Source organism: Cherax quadricarinatus, chromosome 86, assembly GCF_038502225.1.
Source record: "Cherax quadricarinatus isolate ZL_2023a chromosome 86, ASM3850222v1, whole genome shotgun sequence".
In the NCBI taxonomy this organism is placed as follows: domain Eukaryota; kingdom Metazoa; phylum Arthropoda; class Malacostraca; order Decapoda; family Parastacidae; genus Cherax; species Cherax quadricarinatus.
The window spans coordinates 14714870-14736451 of NC_091377.1; the positions used below are offsets into that span (position 1 = coordinate 14714870).

The following is a 21582-nucleotide window of genomic DNA, read 5'->3' on the forward strand; positions in this document are numbered from 1 at the left end:
AACGGCCCTTACGAAAGCCATATTGACTAGTGGAGAGACTGTTGTGCGTCTCTAAATACCACATTGAACGTCGATTTACCAGACGTTCCATCACTTTGCAAACTGCACTGGTAAGAGCAATGGGACGATAGTGGGAGGCATCATGTCCCGTAGTACCTGGTTTGTGGAAAGGGAGAACAATGGCAGATTTCCACAGCTGGGGAAGAACTCCTTGTGACCAAATAAGACTGAAGAGGTGTAAGATGACAGCAAGGGCTGACTGATGTAAATGTTGTAACATCCGAATATGAATGTCGTCAGGCCCAGCTGCCAATGATCGGCAAGCTGAGAGTGTCACCTCCAGTTCCTGAAGTGTAAAAGGCACATTATACGGTTATTCTTTGAGAGAAGAAAAGTCCAAGAGTGCTAACTCTCTGGCAGACTTTGAGGAAAGAAACGAGGGGCATAGATGGAGCCCCCAAGAAATATGGACCAGATGATTGCCAATTTCAATGCTATATCAACACCGGCGACCCGTAGAACAGGAGCTGGGTCAGGAAAGTATTTACCACTCAATTTCCACATCAGGAAAAGGATCCGAAGAACACAACAAATTATAGCCTGAGATGGGATAGATAACAGCAGAGTGTAATTTTGGTTCTTGTAAGCAAACACCAACAGGGGAAAACCTAGAGAGAAACATCTGAAGCTCACCCCGATTACCCCTGAGGCCGCATATATTCCACTGTAAATAGGCCATGATTAGCAACGATAAAGATACCAGATATCTGCAGGTAAGGGTACCTATGGACTAGAGGGGTTAGAAAAGTCCACATGCGGCGGTAGCGGAAAACGTTCAAGCAGCGAAGGAACGGTGCGCTGCAAAGAAAGGAGTTGTGCAGATGGAGGAGAGGAAAGAGAAGGAACGGGGTGAATCAGTGTCCATTGATGGTTTGGTCTCTGCAGTATATTCAGAGATAGCTTCAAGTGTTTCAGAATTCAAAGACGCGGTATGGGAGACAATATTGGAGATGGAAGGAGGAGGGTGAGTAAAGATTGGAAGTGTAATGGACTGTACCAAAGTAGGGGGGGAAGAATTAGAGACAGGAGTGACTATAGGAGGGGTAACCACAGAGGAAGTTGCAGAAGATGGGACCTCAGAAGTGGGGGGATGCTTAGAGACACAAGAATAAGAAATACAGGGCAGTCTCCCTTGGGGGCACAGTTGAGAAACTGCCATAGAATAAGGGGGACCTTCAGCTTCTTTGAGGCAATGGATTTCGCGCTCACTTAAGTAGACCTGGCAATGGCGAGCGTAAGAAGGGTGAGCCTTATGACAGTTAAGGCAAGAGGGAGATCGACTACAAGACGTATTAGAATGGTCATCAGCACCACAGACTGGGCATTTGGCTATAGATCTGCAATATTTCGCAGGGTGATCAAATTGCCAGCAGTTTCTACACTGTTGCAGTGTAGGGATCACCTTTTGAATGTGTATTATTATTATTATTATAATCAAAAAGAAGCGCTAAGCCACAAGGGCTATACAGCTTTTGAATGTGTAGATGATGTCCTGCTACATAAACAGAGGATGGGAGTTCACGGCTGTCGAAAGTTAACCAAGCCACATTGCAAGGGTAATGTCTCTGCCCGTGGGCAGGAAGGACATAAGTGTCTACTTTGAGGATTGGGAGATCTTGGGGGTTCCAGCTGTTCGAGAATGTCATTGCCACATGTCTGGAAATTCTGTTGGATTATGGTATGGGGCAGAATAACAGTACCACTACAAGAATTGAGGGAATGATGTTTTTAGATAGTGACAGGAATAGTATCGATATGTGAAAGAACAGAAAGATCATGAGCTTGGGTGGCATTCTGGACAGTGATGATGCGGGTACCACTCTTGAGAGCATGAAAGGAAATATCTCTACCAACATGGCATAAGATTGCCTTGCCAATACAGTGGTCGGAAAGATAGGCAATAGAGTAAGTCGGTCATAAAGTAAAGAATTTAGCCCATTGTGCATTCGGAAACTGAGCATGGAAAGGGAGAGCACGATGTGTCGGTCTTTTCTGAGTAGAACGAGAAGGTGGCAAAGAAGTATCATCAGGCAATTGTCATTGGTGTTTAGGAGTGAGACCAGAGTTGGTCCGATGTGGGATGGGTTGGTGATTCGAAAATTGCCACACCATAGAGGGAGAGGCTGGAAGCATAGTCAAAGGAGAGTGGAGGTCAGACAAATCGAAGGAGTCAGTCTAAACCCCGGTACCTGAAGCAGGTGATGGAACAGCACCAGCAAGAGGTACAGGGACATTAGGAGTGTCCGAAGTGTGGTCAAAAGACGAGGCAGGGTCAGAACGGGGTCCGGTAACAAGGGGCCTGGGGGTAGATGGGTCATGAATTGGGTCTTCCATGGTTAGGTTACTTCTTTCTTCTTGTTTTTAAGAAAAAAAAGAGGGGACTGGGGAGGGATAGTTCCTAGAAGGAATGAAAGGGCCAGAAATCTCCCTCCACACCCAAGGGGGCCTCAGCACTGCAAGTAGCACAGATGCAGCATGGAACCCATGCCATACCCTACCCTTCGTGCCAGTAAACTAGCAATCCGGGATAGCAACCTCACATCTGCTGAGCTACCTCGGTGGACAAAAGAACGGCGGCCAGATATCTGCCACAAAGCATACCTCATTTGGCTACCACCCCTGGAATCTGAAAGGCAGCCTCCAGAGATACACCTGTCGCCTGAAAGATAGCCAAAGCCACCCCCAGGGAGACTGGAGAGGGATTGGGACATCCCCAGGTGATCCAGATTCCACAGCAAACTACACCCCTGCCAAGAACCTCAACGGAATCGGATGGACCCCGGTACCCTTTCCCCTACCTAGGAACTAGCGTGCCTGTGGGAAAAATCCCAAAGGCCAAAAAGAGGAAGGACAAAAGGGAGGGGTGGGGAGGAGGAGGAGGAGGAGGAAAAGAAAAAGAGAGGATGGGGAGGATGGAATAGGGAAGGGGGGATTGGGGGGTAATTAGGGTCGGTCTGAGGAAGGAGACCAACAGGTCTAATTCCTCGGACAAAGAGCCTCTTCACTACGCCAAGGAGCCCCCCTTGAAGAGGTGGTATAGGGTAGCATTAAAGGCATTCAATGTACACCCCTCTGGTTGCTCGGTAAACATCGATGTGATAGTCCAGTTCGGTGCAGACGCTCTGCAGTATATCTGGTGTTATCATGCCAACTGCTTCAGTGATGGAAATTATCAGCTCGTCCAGGGTTGCAGGTAGTGGTGGTACGTAAACTGTCTTCTTCACGTACACCCAAAGACGTCACAAACAGTTAGGTCTGGTGACCTCGCAGGCCACTTGCTCACATTGAGTACCTTCAATGCTACCCTATACCACATGACACTGAATGATACCCTGCATCTGAAGCTACTAACTGTCAAAGATTATTACAACAAAGTTACATGTTATACCTGTTTGAAATTAGGGAGTGTTTTTGTGGCCACATTGTAACGTAAGGTATGATTTTATTCTCTAGTTATTAATAAAGAGTTATATTACAGTGTAAGTTATGTTTGTATGTTCTGGTTAATAACACAGACCTATATTATAATTTTGAGTTATTTAGGAAAAATTTACTCTTAATATGAAAACCGACTAATTTCGAATATATTAATGTATGGTTATGTTGCAGGAGGAAGTATGGTGGTGGGTGGTAGTGGAGGGTCGGTGATGTATGCTGCTAGTGGTGGGGTAGTGTATGCTGCCTCCCCCCACACTACCCTGCCGGAGGGGGCGGCGCCCCTCCTTCTCAACCTCCCCCATGGACTACAAGTCACCCATGACCAAAGTAACCCATCTTTTCTCCTCTTTGTTATAACTTGGATTCCCGTCAGGGTTTAGTTTGTCTTAACAGAGTGGATTTCACTGTTGCTTAGTCAAATGAGTGACTGTTTAAGGAACTGTAAACAGTGACTGTCTGACTGTTGTCTAGTTTTCTGTTCCCACATTAAATTTTTGTTAATTATCGCCGTTATCTTATTTATGTTATAATTGATAACTTATTTATTAATAGACGATAATCTAACCTTATTAAACCTAATGTAACTTAAATATCGTAACTTGAATAATGTAACGTGAATATCGTAACTTTATTCAAGTTACGATATAACTTGAATAACATAACCTGAAAACATAGCATAGCTGGGCAGCCCAGCTACGTTTTACACCTACGATATATAACGAGTCGTGGATTATTGTTTAACAAAGAGTATTGTCTACTAACTGATAAACTGTCAGCACCTCTGACCTGCACCTCTTCCCTCCTCTTACTCTTCATTTTCCCTCTTGTAACAGTGCACATTATATTATATTATAATCAAAAAGAAGCGCTAAGCCACAAGGACTATACAGCGCTGCAGGGCAGGAAGGAAGCGAGGGCATCAGGTGGCAAAAGGGAGATGGATGAGCAACAGGTTACGGATAACAGCGGGGCAGTGGATGGTGAAAGGGTAAAGGGCAGCAAGAGACTGAACCAGAAAGGGCTGAGGGGAGTGCGAAAAGTATCATCAGAGTTTGTGGAGTAAATCAGTCGTTGTCAAGAAGTCAATGAGAGAGTCAGGATTAAAGGAGGGTCCATCAGCAAGAAGGGAAGGTAAAGAGAGAGTAGGAGAACGAAGACGACGTTGGAGGTAAATTCTGCGTGCTCGTTGATAGAGAGGGCAGTCTAACAGAATGTGGCTAATCGATACTGGAACTTGACACTGCTCACAGAGAGGAACAGGGTGCCTCTCCATGAGATACCCATGAGTAAGACGAGTGTGGCCAATGCGAAGGCGGGAGAGAGTGGTCTCCCAACCTCGGCACTGATGACAAGAAGACGGCCAGTAACCTATGCTCGGTTTAATAGAATGAAGTTTGTTACCGAGCAGAGTTGACCAACGTTGTTGCCAACGGGTGCGAAGGTGGGTAGCTATTGCAGCAAAATAGTCCAGAAATGGAACACCTCGATAGGAAATTGGTAGGTCATATACTGCTGACCGCGCAGCAGTGTCTGCCTGTTCATTGCCCTGTACGTCGACATGACCAGGGACCCAACAAAAAACAATATCTTTATGTTTGGTAGAGATACGGCGTAGCCAAAGTTGGATACGGAGAACTAGGGGATGAGATGTATCAAATTTTCGTATAGCCTGTAGAGCACTAAGGGAGTCTGAGACTACTACAAATGATGACACAGGCATAGATGCGATACGAATAAGTGCTGCAAGAATGGCATACAGTTCAGCAGTAAAAATGCTAGCTGAAGATAGTAAATGCCCTCGTACGACACTGTCCGGAAACACTGCTGCGAATCCGACGCCGTCTGAAGACTTAGAGCCATCTGTGTACACAGCGGTGGCATGAGAATGAGAGTGGAAGTGATCAAGAAAAAGAGAGCGGGAAGCCACCGTAGGCAGTTGAGCTTTCGAGCAAGGGAGTGAGAAAGAACAGACCCGAACAGCTGGAACTTCCCAGGGGGGTAGGGAAAAGTGAGATGCTACATGAACATATAAAGGTGGTAACTGAAGGGAAGACAAGAGTGAAAGTAGGCGAAGAGAAAAGGGACGGAGCAAACAGGGGCGGCGAACGAATAAAGAATGTCTACTAATATCGGTGACCATTCTATAAATGGAAGGATTGTGTAGATCGTGAGAGCGTACATAGTAATGAAGGCAATGGGCATCACGGCGATCAGACAAGGATGGAACATTTGCTTCTGTATAGAGGCTCTCAACAGGGGAAGAGCGAAAAGCACCAAGGCACAAACGTAAGCCTTGGTGATGGATAGAGTTAAGGCTAGAGAGAGTAGCAGGAGAGGCCGCGGAATAAATCTGGTCACCATAATCGAGTTTCGATAAAACGAGGGCTGAATGTAGGCGAAGCAGAGTTCGACGATCAGCTCCCCAGGAAAGATGAGCAAGGGTTTTAAGAAGGTTTAGCCGGCTGTGACAAGTTGCCTTCAGAGAGGTAATGTGAGGTTTCCAGGTTAACCGACGGTCAAAGAGAAGGCCTAGAAACCTGACTGTATCACGTTCGGGGATACGGGAGCCATAGAGATACAAAGGATGATCGGAGATAACAGAGCGTCTAGTGAAAGTAATTTGGTGAGTTTTGGTACTTGAAAATTTAAACCCATGTGTGGTGGCCCAAGTGGAAACACGGTCGACCGCATGCTGGAGAGAAACTGCAATAAGGTGACAGTCAGCGCCTGCACAAGCAATAGCGAAGTCATCAACATAGAGTGATGACCAAATATTGGGTGGAAGAACAGAGGCCAAATCATTTATAGCAAGGAGAAAAAGTGTTGTGCTTAGAACACATCCCTGAGGGACACCTTCAGCTTGGACGAAGTCCGGGGAAAGAACATTATTGACTCGAACACGGAAATGTCTGTCAGTTAAAAAGTTCTTAAGGAAGGATGGTAGATTGCCTCGGAGGCCTAAGGAATGGGCCTGGGCCAAAATATTATACCTCCAAGTTGTGTCATATGCCTTCTCAAGGTCAAAAAATATGGCAATAACTGAGTGATTATTCGCAAAGGCATTACGAACATACGTATCCAAGCGTAGTAAGGGGTCTATGGTAGAACGACCCTTACGAAAGCCATATTGACTAGCGGAGAGACTGTTGTGAGTCTCTAAATACCACATTAAACGTCGATTTACGAGGCGTTCCATCACTTTGCAAACTGCACTTGTAAGAGCGATGGGGCGATAGTGGGAGGCATCATGTCCTGTAGTACCCGGTTTGCGGAAAGGGAGAACAATGGCAGATTTCCACAGCTGGGGAAGAACTCCTTGTGCCCAAATAAGATTGAAGAGGTGTAAGAGGACTACAAGGGCTGACCGATGTAAATGTTGTAACATACGAATATGAATGTCATCAGGCCCAGCTGCCGATGATCGGCAAGCTGAGAGCGTTGCCTCCAGTTCTTGAAGTGTAAAAGGCACATTATACTGTTCTTCTCCGAGAGAAGAAAAGTCCAAGGGTACTAACTCTCTGGCAGACTTTGAGGAAAGAAACGAGGGGCATAGATGGAGCCCTCGGGAAATACGGACCAGATGTGTGCCAAGTTCAATGGCAACGTCGAGAGGGTTTGCTATATCAACACCAGTGACCCGTAGAACAGGAGCCGGGTCAGGAGAGTATTTACCACTCAATTTCCTCACTTTTTTCCAGACTGCACTCATAGAAGAAGCAGAGGTGATGGTGGAAACATAGTCTCGCCAACAAGTGCGTTTAGCTTCACGGATGACACGGCGAGCGATCGCACGCTTCTGCTTAAAATCAACAAGTCTCTCAGCGGTTCTATTGTACCGGTACCTGCCCCATGCAGCACGTTTCAAACGTACTGCACGAGCACAAGCAGGAGACCACCAAGGCACGCACTTCTGAGAATGCCTGCCTGAGGTTTGGGGTATAGAATGAGAAGCTGCGGTATAAACTGATGTCGAGAAGATGTGTAGGAGCTCATCAATGGAGGATGAAGAAGGAACCTCACTAAAAGCAGTGAGGTGTGAGTAAAGATCCCAATTTGCCCGATCAAATTGCCAGCGAGGGCTACGGGAAGGTGGTGAATAGGAAGGAGAAGTAAGAATGATCGGAAAATGATCGCTGTCATGTAAGTCTGGTAGAACAGACCAGGTGAAGTCTAGTGCAGTGGAGGAAGAGCAGACTGATAGATCGATGCAAGAGAGAGTATGAGTACGAGGATCAAAATGGGTGGGAGTACCCGTATTTAAAACATGGAGGGGGTGAGAGGCAAGAAAAGCCTCCAACTGAATGCCACGTGAGTCACAATGAGACCCCCCCCAGAGGAAATGGTGGGCATTAAAATCACCAAGTAACAGAAGTGGTGGTGGTAAGGATGAAACAAGAAAGGCAAAGTCTGGGATAGAAAATGCTCGAGAAGGAGAGAGATATAAAGAACATATTGTAAACCACTTATTCAAGTGGATACGGGCTGCAGTGTAATGCAGCGAGGTATGGACAAATAGTTGACAGTACGGAATATCATTGCGTAGAAGAAGGGCACTTTCATTAAAGGTCCCATCTGAGAAAGGATCCGAAGAATACAATAAATTATAGCCTGAGATAGGTTGGAAAACAGCCGAGTGTAATTTTGGTTCTTGTAAGCAAGCACCAACAGGGGAAAACCTGGAAAGCAACATCTGAAGCTCACCCCGATTACCCCTGAGGCCGCGGATATTCCACTGTAAATAGGCCATGATTGGCGATGAAGAAAATATCAGGAATCTGTAGGTAAAGGCACCTACGGACTAGAGGGGTTAGAAAAGTCAACGTGTGGTGGCATTGGAAGATGTTCAAGTAGCGAAGGAACGGAGCGTTGCGAAGAATGGGGTTGTGAAGATGGAGGAGAGGGAAGAGAAGGAACAGGAAGTGAATCAGTGTCCATTGAAGGTTTAGTCTCTGCAATATATTCTGAAATGGCTTCAAGTGTTTCTGAATTCAAAGATGTATGGGAAACCATATTGGAGATAGGAGGAGGAGGGTGAGTAAAGATTGGGACAGTAATGGACTGTACCAAAGTAGAGGGGGAGGGAAAAGTGTAAGGGACTGGAGATGAAGTGTGGGGGGGGACAGAAGAGGTAGAAACCTGGGAGGTGACAGAAGAGGGAGAAACTTGGGAGGGGACGGGGGTGGAAGGCATAGTACGAGGAGGAGGGTGAATCTCCACACTTGTAATAGAGCCAGAGAGAGGGGAAGAACTAGGTACAGAGACTGGAAAGGTAACGTGTGGAGGTGGAAGAAGGGAAGGAAGGGGCAAAGAAGATTTGAGCAATGTGGATTTTTTGGACTTCTGAGTAGAGGGGCGATTGGTATTAGGTGTCGTACGAGGTCTTGTCGATACTGGGGCTTGTGAGGAAGGACGCGAAGATGCGAGAACAGACTGAGTTGTAGTCGGGACGTCAGAGCCAAGGACAGCAAAAGGATTAGATGCCGTAATGGCTATGGGAGGGGTAACAACAGAGGAGGCTGCAGAAGATGGGACCCCAGAAGTGGGGGGATGTTTGGAAACACGAGAATAAGAAACACGGGGTAGTCTCCCTTGGAGGCGGAGATGAGTAACTGCCATAGCATAAGGGAGACCTTCTGCCTCTTTGAGGCAACGGATTTCACGTTCATTTAAGTAGACCTGGCAACGGCGGGAGTACGAAGGGTGAGCTTCATTACAATTAAGGCAAGATGGAGGTTGACTGCAAGATGTATTAGAATGGTTGTCGGCACCACAGACTGGGCATTCGGCCATAGATCTGCAATATTTCGCTGGGTGACCAAAACGCCAGCAATTTCTACATTGTTGCGGTGTAGGTATCACCTTTCGAACTTGTAACCGATGTCCCGCGACATATACAGAGGACGGGAGTTCTCGGCTGTCAAAAGTTAAACGAGCCACATTGCAAGGGTAACGTCTCCGCCCCCGGGCAGGAAGGACATAAGTGTCTACTTTGAGGATTGGGAGATCCTGGAGTTCCAGCTGTTCAAAAATGTCATTGCCACATGACTGGAAATTCTGTTGGACTATGGTATGGGGCAGAATGACAGTACCACTACAAGAATTGAGAGAAAGATGTTTTTCAATAGTGATAGGAGTAGTATCGATATTCGAAAGGAGAGAAAGATCATGAGCTTGGGTAGCATTCTGGACAGTGACGATGCGCGTACCGCTCTTGAGAGCGTGAAATGAAATATCTCTGCCAACATGACGCAGGAGCGCTTTGGCAATACTATGGTCAGAAAGGTAGGCAGAAGAAGAAGTTGGTCTTAAAGTAAAGAATTTAGTCCATTGTGTGGTCCGAAATTGAGCGTGGAGAGGGAGTGCTTGACGTGTCGGTCGTTTCCGAGTAGAATGGGAAGGTAACGACGGAGCATCATCAGGAGATTGACGTTGGCGTTTAGGAGTAGGACCGGAGTTGGTCCGGCATGAAATGGGTGGGCGATTCGAAAATTGCCGTACCGTAGAGGGAGAAGCCGGAAGCATAGTCAAAGGAGAGCGGAGTTCAGACAAATCGAAGGAGTCAGTCGAAGCCCCGGTACCTGAAGCGGGTGAGGAAACAGCACCAGCAAGAGGTACAGGGGCATCAGGAGTGTCCGAAGAGTGGTCTAAACACAAGGCAGGGTCAGAATGGGGTGCGGTATCAAGAAGGGGCCCGGGGGTAGTGGTTTCATGGACTAGGGCTGCCATGGTTAGGTTACTCCTTTGCTTTTTGTTTTTAAGGAAAAAAAAAAAGAAGAAAAGAAAATAAAAACAAAAAAAAGAATAAAAAAAGGGGGGAGCGGGGAGGAATAGTTCCCAGGAGGAATGAAAGGGCCGGAAATCTCCCTCCGCGCCCAAGAGGACTCGACACCGCTAGTAGCGCAGATGCAGCATGGAACCCGTGCCATACCCTACCCTTCATGCCAGTAAACCAGCAATCCGGGATAGCAACCTCACATCTGCCGAGCTACCTCGGTGGACAAAAGAGAGGGCGGCCGGATATCCGCCACAAAGCATACCTCCTTCAGCCACCACCCCCGGAATCCGAAAGGTGGCTTCCAGAGATACACCCGTCGCCCAAAAGACACCCAAAGCTACTCCGGGATACCGGAGAGGGATCGGGACATCCCTAGGCAATCCAGATTCCACGGCAAACTACGCCACCGCCAAGAAACCTCAACGGAATGGGATCGACCCCGGTGTCCTTTCCCCTACCTAGGAACTAGCGCGCCTGTGGGAGAAATCACGAAGGCTAAAAAGAGGAAGGGCAAAAGGGAGGGGTGAGGAGGAGGAGGAGGAATGGAAAAAGGGGAGGATGGGGAGGATGGGATAGGGGAGGGGAGAATGGGGGGTAATTAGGTTCGGTCTGAGGAAGAAGACCGACAGGGCTAATTCCTCAGACCAAGAGCCTCTTCACCACGCCAAGGAGCCCCCCTTGAAGAGGTAACAGTGCACAGTATGTTTGACCTACTCTTTCGTCCGTCCCTCCATCTCAACATATTTCAAAATATACTTCCAGGTATTAGTTTTATATAGACTTGTGTGTCTGCCTCGTTTTGCAACTAATATTGTAATTATGATGATGCAAAACTGTTAGTTAATTCCTTGTTTTGAGTACGTAGAAATTACAATATGTGCGACTCGTTGCCAGACCTGAAGCCAGGCGTCCTTGTTGACATCGTGGTTGTGTAGGCTTGCTAGCAGCCCGTACATTTATATAACCACGACAGCCTGGTTTATTAGGTACTTGTGTATGGTATTAATATATAATAGGTTTAGAATACCGATAATTTGATGAATGACACACTTGTCCAACACTTGGTTGTCTTTATTGTGGAGATGTTTCATCAGCCAGTGACTTCTTCAAGCTGGTACAGAGAAGGATGGAAGATGTGTCAGTGGTGCACACTGGGTAACCTCTCGGAAATATAGTGAGAAAGACACTTTTTTTTTTTACCCTCGTTTTATGGTATGAGCAAACATTAGTGGCCTTCCTCTATGCCGTAAACCTGAGCATTCTATCAAACCGGTGGATCAGAACATCTAAGAATGGAAATTTAAAGCGCACTTCTTTCTCCATAGTGAACTTAACAAACGGGTCAAGAACATAAAGTCTCGGTAAAAATGTGTCCAAATCCATATCATTCGGCCAAAGACATGTCATCCATGTATCTGAACCACTCAGCTTTACGGGGAAGGATATCTTTCAATAGCTTAGTCTCAAAAAACTCTATATACAGATTACTTACGGGAGACAGTGGATTTCATATAGCTATTCCCTGTCTTTGAGCGTAATATTTTCCCCTAAGACTCAAACTTGCCCCTCTAGTGTGACCCATGCTGACCTCACTGTGATGTAAAGAAGTATACATAGTTGGATGAATCTTATTAGAACCAGCTGGTCCAGTGGTTAACACTCACCTGCGAGTTTTAAGACTCACTCGACATGGGTTCAAGCCCCACCTGTTCCTTGATTTCTTTACAATCGTCTTAAGAAGATTTCGTGAGACAATATCTCACAGTCTATCAGTGTCTTGGGAATTCTGAAACTCTCTATTCTCTTTAAAATATTGACGCTACACCTGGAACTTACACATACCATCACCACCACTGTCTCCGGCCACACAGTTACACCTCCAACTTATACATACCATCACCATCACTGTCTCTAGCCTCACAGTTACACCTGGAACTTACACATACCATCACCACCCCTGTCTCCAGCCTCACACTTACACCTGGAACTTACACATATCATCCCCACCACTGTCTCCAGCCTCACAGTTACGCCTGGAACTTACACATGCCATCACCACCACTGTCTCCAGCCTCACAGTTACACTTGCAAATTACACGTATCATCACCACCACTGTCTCCAGCCTCACAGTTACACCTGGAACTTACACATACCATCACCACCACTGTCTCCAGCCTCACAGTTACACTTGCAAATTACACGTATCATCACCACCACTGTCTCCAGCCTCACAGTTACACCTGGAACTTACACATACCATCACCACTACTGTCTCCAGCCTCACAGTTAAACCTGGAACTTACACATACCATCACCACCACCCCTGTCTCCAGCATCACAGTAACACCTGGAACTTACACATACCATCACCACCACTGTGTCCAGTCTCACAGTTACACTTGGAACTCACACATACCACCACCACTGTCTCCAGCATCAGAGTAACACCTGGAACTCACACATACCACCACCACCACCACCACCACCACCACTGTCTTCAGCCTCACACTTACACCTGCAACTTACACATACCACCACCACCACCACCACCACCATTGTCTCCAGCCTCACAGTTACACCTGGAATTTACACATATCATCATCACCTCCACTGTCTCCAGCCTCACAGTTACACCTGGAACTTACACATACCATCACCACCACTGTCTCCAGCCTCACACTTGCACCTGAAACTTACACATACCATCACCACCACTGTCTCCAGCCTCACAGTTACACCTGGAACTTATACATACCATCACCACCACCGTCTCCAGCGTCACAGTTAAACCTGGAACTTACACATCACCACCACCACTGTCTCCAGCCTCACAGTTACACCTGGAACTTACACATACCATCTCCACCACTGTCTCCAGCCTAACAGTTACACCGGCAACTTACACGTATCACCACCACTGTCTCCAGCCTCACAGTTACACCTGGAACTTACACATACCATCACCACTACTGTCTCCAGCCTCACAGTTACACTTGGAACTTACACATATCACCACCACCACTGTCTCCAGCCTCACAGTTACACCTGGAACTTACACATACCATCTCCACCACCACTGTCTCCAGCCTCACATTTACACCTGGAAATTACACATACCATCACCGCCACCACTGTCTCCAGCCTCACAGTTACACCTGGAACTTAGACATACCATCATCACTACTGTCTCCAGCTTCACATTAAACCTGGAACTTACACATACCATCACCACCACCCCTGCCTCCAGCATCACAGTAACACCTGGAACTTACACATACCATCACCACCACCACTGTCTCCAGCCTCACACTTACACCTGCAACTTACACATACCATCACCACCACCACTGTCTCCAGCCTCGCAGTTACACCTGCAACTTACTCATACCATCACCACCACCACTGTCTCCAGCCTCACAGTTACACCTGGAACTTACACATATCATCACCACCACCACTGTCTCCAGCCTAACAGTTACACCGGCAACTTACACGTATCATCACCACCACTGTCTCCAACCTCACAGTTACACCTGGAACTTACACATACCATCACCACTACTGTCTCCAGCCTCACAGTTACACTTGGAACTTACACATATCACCACCACCACTGTCTCCAGCCTCACAGTTACACCTGGAACTTACACATACCATCTCCACCACCACTGTCTCCAGCCTCAGTTACACCTGGAAATTACACATACCATCACCGCCACCACTGTCTCCAGCCTCACAGTTACACCTGGAACTTACACATACCATCACCACCACTGTCTCCAGCCTCACAGTTACACCTGGAACTTACACATACCATCACCACCACTCTTTCCAGCGTCACAGTTAAACCTGGAACTTACACATACCATCATCACTACTGTCTCCAGCTTCACATTAAACCTGGAACTTACACATACCATCACCACCACCCCTGTCTCCAGCATCACAGTAACACCTGGAACTTACACATACCATCACCACCACCACTGTCTCCAGCCTCACACTTACACCTGCAACTTACACATACCATCACCACCACCACTGTCTCCAGCCTCACAGTTACACCTGGAACTTACACATATCATCACCACCACCACTGTCTCCAGCCTCACAGTTACACCTGGAACTTACACATACCATCACCACCACTGTCTCCAGCCTCACAGTTACACCTGGAGCTTACACATACCATCACCACCACTGTCTCCAGCCTCACAGTTACACCTGGAACTTACACATACCATCACCACCACTCTTTCCAGCGTCACAGTTAAACCTGGAACTTACACATACCATCACCACCACTGTCTCCAGCCTCACAGTTACACCGGCAACTTACACGTATCATCACCACCACTGTCTCCAGCCTCACAGTTACACCTGGAACTTACACATACCATCACCACTACTGTCTCCAGCCTCACAGTTACACTTGGAACTTACACATACCATCACCACCACTGTCACCAGCCTAACAGTTACACCGGCAACTTACACGTATCATCACCACCACTGTTTCCAGCCTCACAGTTACACCTGGAACTTACACATACCATCACCACTACTGTCTCCAGCCTCACAGTTACACTTGGAACTTACACATATCACCACCACCACTGTCTCCAGCCTCACAGTTACACCTGAACTTACACATACTATCATCACTACTGTCTCCAGCTTCACAGATACACCTGTAACTTATACATACCACCACCACTGTCTCCAGCCTCACAGTTACACCTGGAACTTACACATACCATCGCCACCACCGTCTCCAGCCTCACGAGTTACATGTGGAACTTACATATACCATCACCACCACCACTGTTTCCTGCCTCACAGTTACCCCTGGAACTTACAAATATCCTCACCAACACTGTCTCCAGCCTCACAGTTACACCTGGAACTTATACATATCACCACCACCACTGTCTCCAGCCTCACAGTTACACCTGGAATTTATACATATCATCACCACTGTCTCCAGCGTCACAGTTACACCTGGAACTTACACATACCATCTCCACCACCACTGTCTCCAGCCTCACAGTTACACCTGGAACTGACACACACCATTTCCACCACTGTCTCCAGCCGCCTAACAGTTACACCTGGAACTTACACATACCACCACCACCACTGTCTCCAGCGTCACAGTTCAACCTGGAACTTACACATACCATCTCCACCACTGTTTCCAGCCTCACAGTTACACTTGGAACTTACACATACCATCAGCACCACTGTCTCCAGCCTCACAGTTACACCTGGAACTTACATATACCATCACCACCACTGTCTCCAGCCTCACAGTTACACCTGAACTTACACATACTATCATCACTACTGTCTCCAGCTTCACAGATACACCTGTAACTTATACATACCACCACCACTGTCTCCAGCCTCACAGTTACACCTGGAACTTACACATACCATCGCCACCACCGTCTCCAGCCTCACGAGTTACATGTGGAACTTACATATACCATCACCACCACCACTGTTTCCTGCCTCACAGTTACCCCTGGAACTTACAAATATCCTCACCAACACTGTCTCCAGCCTCACAGTTACACCTGGAACTTATACATATCACCACCACCACTGTCTCCAGCCTCACAGTTACACCTGGAATTTATACATATCATCACCACTGTCTCCAGCGTCACAGTTACACCTGGAACTTACACATACCATCTCCACCACCACTGTCTCCAGCCTCACAGTTACACCTGGAACTGACACACACCATTTCCACCACTGTCTCCAGCCGCCTAACAGTTACACCTGGAACTTACACATACCACCACCACCACTGTCTCCAGCGTCACAGTTCAACCTGGAACTTACACATACCATCTCCACCACTGTTTCCAGCCTCACAGTTACACTTGGAACTTACACATACCATCAGCACCACTGTCTCCAGCCTCACAGTTACACCTGGAACTTACATATACCATCACCACCACTGTCTCCAGCCTCACAGTTACACCTGGAACTTACACATATCATCACCACCACCACTGTCTCCAGCCTCACAGTTACACCTGGAACTTACACATATCATCACCACCACCATTGTCTCCAGCCTCACAGTTACACCTGGAACTTACACATATCATCACCACCACCACTGTCTCCAGCCTCACAGTTACACCTGGAACTTACACATACCATCTCCACCACTGTCTCCAGCCTCACAGTTACACCTGGAACTTACACATATCATCACCACCACTGTCTCCAGCCTCACAGTTACACCTGGAACTTACACATACCATCTCCACCACTGTCTCCAGCCTCACAGTTACACCTGGAACTTACACATATCACCACCACTGTCTCCAGCCTCACAGTTACACCTGGAACTTACACATATCATCACCACCACTGTCTCCAGCCTCACAGTTACACCTGGAACTTACACATATGACCACCACCACTGTCTCCAGCCTCACAGTTACACCTGGAACTTACACATATGACCACCACCACTGTCTCCAGCCTCACAGTTACACCTGGAACTTACACATATCACCACCACCGCTGTCTCCAGCCTCGCAGATACACCTGAGCCAGTGCCCTGATCTGTAACCTGAGTCAGTACTCTGAATCAGTACCCTGAGTCAGTCTGCTGAATCAGTACCCTGAGCCAGTACCCTCAGTCAAAACCCTGAGTTAGTACTATGAGTCAGTACCCTGAGTCAGTACCCTTATTCAGTACCCTGAGCCAGCACCATGAGTCAGTACCATGAGTCAGTACCCTGTTACTACCCTGATTCAGTACCTTGCATCAGGACCCTGAGCCAGTACCCTGAGTCAGTACCCTGAGCCAGTAACCTGAGACAGTACACTGAGTCAATACCCTGAGCCAGTACCCTAAATCAGTACCCTGAGCCAGTACCCTGAGTCAGTACCCTGAGTCAGTACCATGAGTCAGTACCCTGAGTCAGTACCCTGAGCCACTACCAAGAGTCAGGACAGTGAGTCAGTACCCTGAGTCAGTAGCATGAGTCAGTACCCTGAGTCAGTACCCTGAGCCACTACCAAGAGTCAGAACAGTGAGTCAGTACCCTGAGCCACTACCAAGAGTCAGAACAGTGAGTCAGTACCCTGAGCCAGTAGCATGAGTCAGTACCCTGAGTCAGTACCCTGAGCCACTACCAAGAGTCAGAACAGTGAGTCAGTACCCTGAGCCACTACCAAGAGTCAGAACAGTGAGTCAGTACCCTGAGCCAGTAGCATGAGCCAGTACCCTGAGTCAGTACCCTGAGTCACTACCAAGAGTCAGAACAATGAGTCAGTACCCTGAGCCATTGGTATGAGTCAGTACCCTGAGTCAGTACCCTGAGCCACTACCAAGAGTCAGAACAGTGAGTCAGTACCCTGAGCCAGTAGCATGAGTCAGTACCCTGAGTCAGTACCCTGAGTCAGTACCCTGAGTCAGTACCATGACTCAGTACCCTGAGCCAGTACCCTGAGTCAGTACCCTGAGTCAGTACCCTGAGCCACTACCAAGAGTCAGAACAGTGACTCAGTACCCTGAGCCAGTACCCTGAGTCAGTACCCTGAGCCACTACCAAGAGTCAGAACAGTGACTCAGTACCCTGAGCCAGTAGCATGAGCCAGTACCCTGAGTCAGTACCCTGAGCCACTACCAAGAGTCAGAACAATGAGTCAGTACCCTGAGCCACTACCAAGAGTCAGAACAATGAGTCAGTACCCTGAGCCAGTGGCATGAGTCAGTACCCTGAGCCAGTGGCATGAGTCAGTACCCTGAGCCACTACCAAGAGTCAGAACAGTGAGTCAGTACCCTGAGCCACTACCAAGAGTCAGAACAGTGAGTCAGTACCCTGAGCCAGTAGCATGAGTCAGTACCCTGAGTCAATACCATGACTCAGTACCCTGAGCCAGTAGCATGAGTCAGTACCCTGAGCCAGTAGCATGAGTCAGTACCCTGAGTCAATACCATGACTCAGTACCCTGAGCCACTACCAAGAGTCAGAACAGTGAGTCAGTACCCTGAGCCAGTACCCTGAGTCAGTACCCTGAGTCAGTACCCTGAGCCACTACCAAGAGTCAGATTATTATTATTATAATCAAAAAGAAGCGCTAAGCCACAAGGGCTATACAGCGCTGCAGGGTAGGGAAGGAAGCAAGGGAATTGGATGGCAGGAGGGAGGGGGGATGATCAGCAGGTTACAGAAAACAGCGGGGCAGGGGATAGTACGGGGGTAGAGGGTAGCAAGAGATACAAGTAGAAAGGGCTGAAAGTATCAGAATTTGTGAAGTAAGTCAGTCGTTGTCAAAAAGTCAATAAGAGAGTCCGGATGAAAGGTGGGTCCATCAGCGAGAAGGGAAGGTAAAGAGAGAGCAGCGGGGCGAAGACGACGACAGAGGTAAATTCTGCGTGCTCGTTGATAAAGTGGGCAGTCCAACAGAATGTGGCTGACTGATAATGGAGCTTGGCAATTCTCACAGAGAGGAGCAAGACGCCTCTCCATGAGATATCCATGAGTAAGACGAGTATGGCCAATGCGAAGACGGGAGAGAGTAGTCTCCCAACCTCGACACTGGTGATAAGAAGACGGCCAGTAACCTATACTCGGTTTAATAGACTGAAGTTTGTTGCCGAGCATAGTAGACCAACGTTGTTGCCAACGGGTGTGAAGGTGGGAAGATATTACAGCAAAATAGTCCGTACATGGAATACCTCTGTAAGAAACTGGTAGGTCATGTACTGCTGACCGCGCAGCAGTGTCTGCCTGTTCATTGCCCTGTACGTCAACATGACCAGGGACCCAACAAAAAACAATATCTTTATGCTTAGTAAAGATGCGGCGTAGCCAAAGTTGGATACGGAGGACTAAGGGGTGAGGTGTATCAAATTTTTGTATAGCCTGTAAAGCACTAAGGGAGTCTGAGACAACCACAAATGATGACACAGGCATAGATGTAATACGGATAAGTGCTGTAAGGATGGCATATAATTCAGCAGTAAAAATACTAGCTGAAGATAGTAAATGCCCTTGTACGACGCTGTCCGGAAACACTGCTGCGAATCCTACGCCGTCAGAAGACTTAGAGCCATCTGTGTACACAGCAATGGCATGAGAATGAGAGTGAAAGTGGTCAAGAAAAAGAGAGCGGGAAGCGACCGTAGACAGTTGGGCTTTCGAGCAAGGGAGGGAGAAAGAACAGACTCGAACAGCTGGGACCTCCCAGGGGGGTAGGGAAAAGTGAGATGCTACATGTACATAGAAAGGTGGTAGTTGAAGAGAAGACAAGAGCGAATGAAGGCGAAGAGAGAAGGGACGGAGTAAGCAGGGGCGGCGAACAAATAAAGAATGTCTACTAATATCAGTGACCATTCTATAAATGGAAGGATTGCGGAGATCATGAGAGCGTACATAGTAGCGCAGGCAATGGGCATCACGGCGATCGGATAAGGATGGAACGTTCGCTTCTGCATAGAGGCTTTCGACAGGGGAAGAGCGAAAAGCACCAAGGCATAAACGTAATCCTTGGTGATGAATGGGGTTAAGGCTAGAGAGAGTAGCAGGAGATGCCGCTGAATAGATCTGGTCACCATAATCAAGTTTCGATAAAATAAGGGTGGAATGTAGGTGAAGGAGGGTTCGACGATCAGCTCCCCACGAAAGATGAGCAAGGGTTTTAAGAAGGTTCAGCCGGCTGTGACAAGTTGCCTTCAGAGAGGTAATGTGAGGTTTCCAGGATAACCTACGATCAAAGAGGAGGCCCAGAAACTTGACTGTATCACGTTCAGGGATACGTGAGCCATAGAGGTACAAAGGATGATCAGAGATGACAGAGCGTCTAGTGAAAGTGATTTGGTGGGTTTTAGTGCTGGAAAATTTAAACCCATGTGTGGTGGCCCAATTGGAAACACGGTCGACTGCATGCTGGAGAGAAACTGTAAGGAGGTGACAGTCAGCGCCTGCACAGGCAATAGCAAAGTCATCAACATAGAGTGATGACCAAATATTTGATGGAAGACTAGAGGCCAAATCATTAATAGCAAGGAGAAAAAGTGTTGTGCTCAGAACACATCCCTGGGGGACACCTTCAGCTTGGACAAAGTCCGGGGAGAGCACATTATTAACCCGAACACGGAAATGCCTGTCAGTTAAAAAGTTCTTAAGGAAGGATGGTAGATTGCCTCGAAGGCCTAAGGAGTGGGCTTGGGCTAAAATATTATACCTCCAAGTTGTGTCATATGCCTTCTCAAGGTCAAAAAATATGGCAATAACTGAGTGGTTATTCGCAAAGGCATTACGAACATACGTATCCAAGCGCAGTAAGGGGTCTATGGTAGAACGTCCCTTACGAAAGCCATATTGACGAGTGGAGAGACTGTTGTGTGTCTCTAAATACCACACTAAACGTCTATTTACTAGACGTTCCATTACTTTGCAAACTGCACTGGTAAGAGCAATGGGACGATAGTGGGAGGTTTCATGTCCCGTAGTGCCTGGTTTGCGGAAAGGGAGAACAATGGCGGATTTCCACAGCTGTGGAAGAACTCCTTGTGACCAAATAAGATTGTAAAGGTGTAATAGGACTGCAAGGGCTGACTGATGTAAATGTTGTAGCATACGAATATGAATGTCGTCGGGCCCAGCTGCCGATGATCGACAAGCTGAGAGTGTTGCCTCCAGTTCTTGAAGTGTAAAAGGCACATTATACTGTTCTTCTCTGAGAGAAGAAAAGTCCAAGGGTGCTAACTCTCTGGCAGACTTTGAGGAAAGAAATGAGGGGCATAGATGGAGTCCCTGAGAAATACGGACCAGATGATTGCCAATTTCATTGGCAACATCTAGTGGGTTTGCTATATCAACACCGGCAACCCGCAGAACAGGAGCCGGGTCAGGAGAATATTTACCACTCAGTTTTCGTACTTTTTTCCAGACTGCACTCATAGAGGAAGCAGAGGTGATGGTGGAGACATAATCTCGCCAGCAAGTGCGTTTAGCGTCACGGATGACACGGCGAGCGATCGCACGCTTCTGTTTAAAATCAAGGAGTCGCTCTGTGGTTCTATTGTACCGGTACCTGCCCCATGCAGCGCGTTTCAAACGTACTGCACGAGCACAAGCAGGAGACCACCAAGGCACGCATTTCTGAGAATGCCTGCCCGAAGTTTGGGGTATAGAATGAGAAGCTGCGGTGAAAACGGAGGACGAGAAGAGGTGTAAAAGCTCATCGATGGAGGACGAAGAAGGAACCTCTTTAAAAACAGTCAGGTGTGAGTAAAGGTTCCAATTTGCCCGATTAAATTGC

General features: G+C 47.6%; 1 protein-coding gene across 1 annotated transcript in view; it reads left to right on the forward strand.

Moving 5' to 3' along the window:
* Positions 1-21582, forward strand: part of LOC138855251 (uncharacterized) — a 64026-nt gene that overhangs the window by 15310 nt on the left and 27134 nt on the right. The window contains exon 3 of the mRNA XM_070103658.1: positions 3670-3825. Within this exon, the coding sequence (XP_069959759.1) occupies positions 3678-3825 (148 nt within the window). The 5' untranslated portion in view covers positions 3670-3677. The remainder of the gene's footprint in view (positions 1-3669; positions 3826-21582) is intronic.